The sequence below is a fragment of the Gavialis gangeticus genome, unplaced genomic scaffold, assembly GCF_001723915.1.
Source record: "Gavialis gangeticus isolate Ggan-Ray unplaced genomic scaffold, GavGan_comp1, whole genome shotgun sequence".
In the NCBI taxonomy this organism is placed as follows: Eukaryota; Metazoa; Chordata; order Crocodylia; family Gavialidae; genus Gavialis; species Gavialis gangeticus.
The window spans coordinates 12127604-12134964 of NW_017729018.1; the positions used below are offsets into that span (position 1 = coordinate 12127604).

The 7361-nt window shown below is 57.8% G+C and overlaps 1 protein-coding gene across 2 annotated transcripts in view; it reads left to right on the forward strand.

Annotated features, from left to right (window-relative positions):
- The window catches only part of ARHGAP45 (Rho GTPase activating protein 45), a 40495-nt gene that overhangs the window by 14805 nt on the left and 18329 nt on the right, over window positions 1-7361 (forward strand). For both annotated transcript variants that reach the window (XM_019513534.1, XM_019513533.1), the window contains exons 4-10: window positions 3312-3396; window positions 3938-4010; window positions 4151-4226; window positions 4808-4945; window positions 5202-5266; window positions 5871-5981; window positions 6950-7030. In XM_019513534.1, the coding sequence (XP_019369079.1) occupies window positions 3312-3396; window positions 3938-4010; window positions 4151-4226; window positions 4808-4945; window positions 5202-5266; window positions 5871-5981; window positions 6950-7030 (629 nt within the window). The remainder of the gene's footprint in view (window positions 1-3311; window positions 3397-3937; window positions 4011-4150; window positions 4227-4807; window positions 4946-5201; window positions 5267-5870; window positions 5982-6949; window positions 7031-7361) is intronic.

The window sequence follows — 7361 nt, forward strand, 5'->3', positions numbered from 1 at the left end:
GCCAAACCTGGGAGGATGCTGCACTGGCTCCCGCCGCGGCAACTGCTTTGACCCAAAGCAGATGACTTGTCACAGCAGCAGATAATCAGCTCCCTCCCAAATAACCTGGAAATGCCTGGTCAAGCGACTCGCCCAGGGAGACGGCACAGCCCCATCTCTGATCAGCAGCCCTTATAGAGGCCTGGGTAGCCCCTCACTCACGTTGGCGCGAATCCAGAGCAGCGAATGGCACGGAGCTGCTCACACGTGGCTGGGGGCAATGCAAGCTCCTTCAGGCTGGGCCCATCTCTTTGCTCTGCTGTACAGCGCCTGGCACTGGGGCGGGGGGTCCTGGCCTGCGAGGAGGGGGCATGCCTGCAATATAAAGAAGTGAGATGAGATTGAGCTCAGCGTGGAGGGAGAGATGCTCAGGACGTGGGCAGAGGCCCTGCTCTCAGGGACAGTCCGTGGGGCTTTGGGGCCTGGCTGGTGCCTTGGAGACTCTCGCCTGCATGGTTGCGATCACTAGAGCTAGGAAAGCCTTGGGACACGGCGCCCTCAGCTTGCCTGTTGCGCTGAGCCAAGAGATACGGGCAGAGCCAACGCCTTCTAGGGAGGCATCTAGGAAAGCGCTCGAGGGACTAGGGCACAAATACATGCCTGGGATTCCCTTCCCAGCACAATTCATCTTCTCACGCGCCACAACCTGGCGTGGCAGGCTACGAGCCTGCAGGCTGCTCTCAAAGGCCAGCTCCCCCAGCTTGTCGGCCTTGCCCAGCTCCAGGGGCCCTGGAGTCATTACCTGCGACGCCGGACTAGGCCGTGATGCAGAGGTCCCAGTGCAGGCATTTCAGCATGACTTTCTGCGAGGACGGGAACCGTTCAGTTCGCTTTAGCTGGCTTCAGCTCCGGTCCTCGAGGCCCCACCCTCAAGCAGTGGGGGGATCAGGCCCGTGTTCAACATTTAGGGTTAAACTTCAAAGCCTGGGGTGGGGGGAGAAGGGCTCACTCCACCTGCCTGGCCTTGCCCTGAGCACCTGCCTCTCTGGTGTGATGGAGGTGCCTAAACCAGGTCTGAAAATCAGGACCCTCAGACCCTCTGCCCTTGCTGCTGTCTTAGTGCTTTCAAGAGGAAACGCCAGCATGGCTTAAGAGATGTCCCACCAGCTACGATGAAGAGTAGCCACGCTGGCAAGTCCATACAATTAGGGAAACCAGGTGCTGATTAACACGAAAACAGGATGGATCCGCAGCAAGCAGCCGATTACCCAGGTGCATGGGATCCGCCATCGGTGCCCACCCGGCAGAGATCTCCCGGGGACCTGCTGTGAAGGCCCCCATGTAGAGCAGCCCCGAAGTGGTCCTAGTTTGTCCCCCGGGGATAAGTTGGTCCCTCGGTAACTGAAAGGTTCAGGGCGGTGGAGATCTCCTGTGCTCGTTCCCTGGTAGATGTGAGCAGGTGAGGGCTCAGCCTGTGAGGCAGCCGAGGACGGGACCCAGGGAGCCAGATCCCTGCAGGACCCAGAGGTTACAGGTCCTGAAGTCTGCGCGGGGAGCGCGAAGGACGTGCTATTGTTATGCTAACGTCTGTTTTATGGGTAAGGGCTGGGGCTTGGGCAGCTTGCTAAATGCCACGGGGCTGCACGCGCTGCTCACAGAGGGTGCAACAGGTGCGAGAGCTCTCAGCCAAGCCGGGGCCGTTGAAATGCATGGCTGGGTCTGCTCGGGCTGGTTCAGTGCAGAAAGCAGGGGAGAAAAATGCGTGATTTCTAAGAGCTGCCATCTCAGACGCAGCTGGGACTGCCCCGGGGGGCTCGAGATAAAAGCAGCGGCTGCTGCAGCAGGAGCTCCAGACTCGAAGCTTCCCGGCTGGGAGCCGGAGCAGCTCCCGTCCGCTGTGGGTCCATCAGGATGGAGGGGCCCTTGTGGGGCACGTTCAACAGGGGTTCACCTGTTTGGCTGTCACCGGGGCCACATCAGGCCTCATCCCAAGCCCAGCGAAGAGCATGGAGGGAGCTTCTGGGTGCCGCTGCCAAGAAATCAGTCCTCTCCCCGAGCGCTGGCAGGTCCCCGTGTTTATGAGGCGGTTGTGTCAGGCTGCAATCCTCGCCAGGGCCCGAGCCTTTGGAGAGCCGTCGCAGAGGGGGAAGGGAGGGCTGCCTTAACCACAGAAGCAAGCACAACACCCTGCGTCACTGCCCTCGCTTCCTGGACACCGTAACCGCAGGGCACAGGAAGCACCTCCGTAGCAGGGTGGAACTAGATCTGACGATCAGCTTGTTTCAGGGGCCCCGGCACGGGCCAGGGTCTGCGCAAGCACGACCGCGGCAAGCGCTGACGTGGGCGATGTCGAGAGCCCCGAGGTCACGCAGCAGCTAAACTGGCCGAGTCCAGGGGCATGGAGGCAGATTCCCAGCCTCGGACCGGGAGACTTGAGTCTCCATCCTTTGCACCCCGCGCGGCTGCCTGCACTTGTGCCACCGGAGCGGCGGGGTTGTGTTTCGCTGCCACGTGACGCTGGCATCAACGGCAGCGCAAGAGGCAGGATGATGAATAACTGGGGGGGATCAGGCCCACGTTCAATGTTTAGAGTTAAACTTCAAAGTCTGGGGTGGGAGAGAAGGTCTCGCTCCACCTGCTTGGCCTTGCCCAACGCAGCCTCCCTGGCCTAGGTTGGTGGTGGCCTTGGCTTGGCCCTTTCCATCGCAAAGCTATCAGTGCTCAAGACAGCCCAAGACAGGAAACACGTGGCATTAAAACAGGGCTACAAGTCAACAGGGTTATTACCTGTGGTGAGGCCCGTGGGACAGTAACAGTGCAGCTCACCTTGGGAGAAATGGGGGCTGTGTACGAGGCAGTCCTGGCTGGAGCTGAATGGGGAATCAGCCCCCCTGGGGAGCAGTAAAAGCCCCATCAGTGGAGACATTTGCAGCTAGACTGGATAAACCCTGGGGGATCACTACACTGAGGACAATCCTGGATCCCCTCTTCCCCTGCCCCCATGCACATCCCCCACCAGGCCCTTCCCTTTCCTTCCCCACTATGCGGCTCCCTGGGCTCCGGCACAAGGGCATCTAGGTGCATTTCAAAGGGTTCCCAGATCATGCCCCAGCTCAGCCAAGCCGAAGCAGTGCTCAGACCTAAGACTGTGGGCAGCACCTGCTTGCCCAGGCAAACAAGGTGGAAGAGGCTCAGCGGCTGGGCCTGGGAGCCAGAGCATCCAAACCAGGCCGTGAGTCTTGGCAATGCCAGCATCAGTCCGAGACCCTCGCTAGCCTCCGCTAGACCCAGAGGCTCTGGCTACACGGAGGTTTTCTTGCTTCCATCTCCAGGCTTCCACTTTGAAACCAACAACGAGACGGACAAGAGGGAGTTCGAGAAAGCCGTGGAGACCATTGCCGTCTCCTTCAGCAGCACGTAGGTGAACCGCAGGCCCCTGCGGGTGGGAGGAGATCTCCACCCCCGCTTTCCCCAAATCTTACCTTCCCCGTTGCAAGACAGACCTCGTGTCCTTCCACTCGCGTCCCATGCACAACCGGCAGCTCCCAACTGGCGTGTACTAGGACCCGAGAGAGATGTGCACACACACGCAGGCATGCACGCACACAGTTGCAAGCTCCTAGGTATCGCCCAGCAGGGATTTCGATTTGTTCCTTCCCTTGGGGCACTCGAGATGCCACTGAAATGAGCTGGGCCGGTCCCATTGGGCAGGACCTATAAGGTATCGCTGTCTGCTGTTATCCCCCGCAGCCCTGTCTGGTTGGCTGAGTTGCTCATCCTCATCCTCACCGCTGGGGCTAAATCCCCCAGGGCTGATCCCCTCCTCACTGAAGCTCCAGTCGATAGGCAGACGCAGGCCCCGGGTCGGGGTCCCTGCCGGCACCGTGGACCGCTATGGGATTGCTTTCTGCTCTGTAGTCAGCAGCGCTGACTCGCCGTCTCTTCCCTGTCCCTCCAGGGTGTCGGAGTTTCTCATGGGGGAGGTGGACAGCAGCACCCTCCTCTCCATACCTCCTTGGGACCAGAATCAGGTGAGTGATGCTCTGATGTGGGCCTCGAGCTGTTGCTGGGCAGACATCTGCTCCCCTCTGAACTCCCCATGGGGCCCTCCTCCAAGCCCGTTCCTGGGTGTCCCCTCTTCTCCTTCTCCAATGGGCTCCTTTTCCGACAGTCTATAGAGAACCTCTACGGGATCTCTGGGCATGGGGGAGAGGACATGCTCCCTGGCATCGGAAACTATGACTCAGGTAAGCAGATGCCCCCTTATCTGCCACAGCTGGCTGCAGAGGTAAAGCATGCAATACGCAGTGAAGCCCAGGCACCCTGTGAGCATCCTCCGTGCTGTGCTTGTTTCAAATGGCACCAACGTGCTCATGCAATCACAGAGCAGCGGGGCTGGAAGGGACCTGCAGAGGTCATATCTAGTCCAACCCAATCAGCTCTGTGCAAACCATCCCAGACAAATCCATCATCCAGCTGCTTGTTAAAACTACCACCAACCCTGACACAGCACAAGACATCACACCCAAACCTGCCACAGGTAGACCACGGCAGCCAAGAGCCTGCTTCTATAAAAGATGGCTAATATACATGCATGAGACCCCAAGTAGAGGCTGTGCCCCTGCTCCAGAGGAAGGCAACCCCCAGTCCTTACCAATCTGACCAGGGGGTAAGATTCCTTCCTGACCCCAAATGTGGTGATGGGTCTGATCCTGAGCAGAGGAGCCAGGAACCTCTGGCTTTAAGTCCCAGCATTGGCACAGCCCAGTCACCATCCCTAATGAGCTCCTCCTCCAGTCCCGTCATCCTCTTTCTCCCTGGGTCACAGGCCGTCTGTCTGCGGAGGAGGTGGACGTCATACTCCAGAGGTGCGAGGGCGGAGTTGAAGCTGCCCTCCAGTATGCCAAAAACATCTCCAAGTATATGAAGGACCTCATGTACTACCTAGAGAAGAGGACCACGCTGGGTGAGTGGGTAGCCGACATGCCGAGTCCCAAACATCATCATGGGCTGTAATGCCAGTCCTTTTGCATGCTCCTAGGGGCTTGGGGCTGGGCCCTAGAAAAGAGCTGCCCACAGAAGGCAGGTGCAGGGCTCTGTGCATGCTGCCATTTCTGGGTAGTGCTTCAAGAACTGATGTACTGTCTTCCCCAAAGCAATTCTGCGGCAGGGTGCATGCCTTGGTTTCACAGCCATTGTTGCTTCCTTCCTTTCTCTTCCAGAACTGGAGTTTGCCAAAGGGCTACAGAAGATTGTCAACAGCTGTAAGCAAACCATCGCTCAGGAGGTAGGTGTCTCCACACCACCCGTGCCCAGCAAGGCCACACCAGCAGCCAGAAACATCTCCCTTCCCCTCCTGCACGGATCCGCAGCCTCCGGAGGGCTCGATAACGAGCTGGGGTGGGTTTTTCAGAAGCCCTCAGAAGCAGGCATGGAGTTAGGCCAAGCCACCAACTAAGCCGAAGCCAGAGGTCAACACTGAGCCCTCCCAGAAAAGTCCCGCACCTCTCTTAATGTCTGAGCATCCTCCCCCACTGGCAAACTCCAATGCCCCACTGCAGCACCCCCGGACAGACATGCAGTGGTGTCAATGTGCAGGGGAAGAGGTTACTGCCCATGGTTATATAATGCAGCAGACCCACAATGCTGTCCCCACCGATGCTTCAGCTTGCGAGGTCTGGCACGTCAAGCTTAGATCTTCTGACTTTCCCGGCTGTTTCAGCTCACAGGGGATGATGCATCGATACTTAAATCTAGCTCCAGGCTTCAGCCCACAGCACCCAAGTGGTGTATGCCTCCCACTCTCCTCCACCCACACACAGCTGCAAGCGCTTGCCTGGCCTAGGGCTCTGCCCAGCTGCTGTTGTGCTGACCCTGTGTTCCTTTTCTAGTCGTATATGCCGTTCCTGTCCATCTACTCGCTGGCTCTGGAGCAGGACATGGAGTATGGCATCTCAACAGTGCAAGCTGCAGCCACCTTGCAAAACCATACCTTCTTGCAGGTGAGAGGACTGCACATGTACCCCCGCCCCGGTGCAGAGGCAGAGAAAGCCCTTGGTTTTGCTCTTTGGTCTGCACAGGACACATGGCACATTCGTGTTCCTGACTTAGAAAGAGGAAGCGCTATTTGAGTACAGGCCCTCCCCACCCCAAGTCTGTTAAAGTAGAAATGTGGCTTCGTCCCTGGTGCAGGGGTCCCCATGTGCAGGGACCCATCCAAACCCCAGGTGCTGACACAGGGTTTTCACTTATCCCCAGCATGGGGAACCTGCAGCAGCCCCCTCTCCAGGACTTGTAAAACCACGTGTGCTGCCCAGCTGGGCTGATATAAACTAGCCACAAAGTTATTACACGTTATATGTGGAACTACTGTGTGGCTTGTTTACTATATTATCATGTCCTAAATTTGACTACCCATGTGGCTGGGTTACTAGTTAAGAAGCAAAAATAGTGTCTCAAATGTATCCTGAGGCCCCTGAAACGTGCTACATTTGGCTTACTGCACTGAATTGGACGTGAGCTGGAGTCAGAGCAACTCATCCAACGTCCTGGGGTGTATGGATAAAGGGTCTGGCTCTTGGATGACACCATCCAAGGGTCAGGAAAACCAACCACCATCCTCCAGCCCCACTCAGAGCCTGCATATTTTCCCTTTCGTTTAGACATGGTTTCACACACTGATCACCCATAGAAAGCTGCCCAGCCGAGGCTGTGCACCAGCTCCACTGAACTGATGCACTCACTGAGAGCCGTCCTAAGTGAAACCGCATTTGGCATCCACTGAACTTGCGACTCTTTGTCCAGAGCGCAACCCCACCCCGTAGCTGGGCACGACTGGCATTAGTGATTTGACAGCACTGCTCAGCAGTCGATGTCCGAGCCCTTTTACAAAAGAGAGAAGCATCCCCTTGCTCTGACCCCTAATAACGTTAACTGCAAACCACTGTGGGGTTCCTCCTTCTTCCTCCAGCCACTAACCATGAGGCGCCTTGAACATGAAAAACGACGGAAGGACATTAAGGAGCAGTGGCATCGGGCTCAGAGAAAGCTGGTAGGTGCTGCAGAGCCGGGCTGTGCCAGGGGTTGTGTCGCGGTGGCAGCCTCCCTCTAACCATGCTGTCAGACTCCTGAGTCCTTAGCACTGGCCTCAGAAACAAGCACACGCTGCTGGCCCCGGACCTGCGTGCACAGAGAGACAGGCTCTGCCCCAACGAGCTGGTGGTCTGAGTCTCCTCCTCTGCTTGCTAGTCCCTAGCCGTGCCTGCGTGGAGCGTGGGAGTACTCAGCTCTGCGGTGGTTCTCGGCGGGTGGGGGGGTCTCTCTGCCCAGCGGGACCACATGAGGGTGAGGAAGCGGGAGGATTTCACGGCTTCCATTTTTCA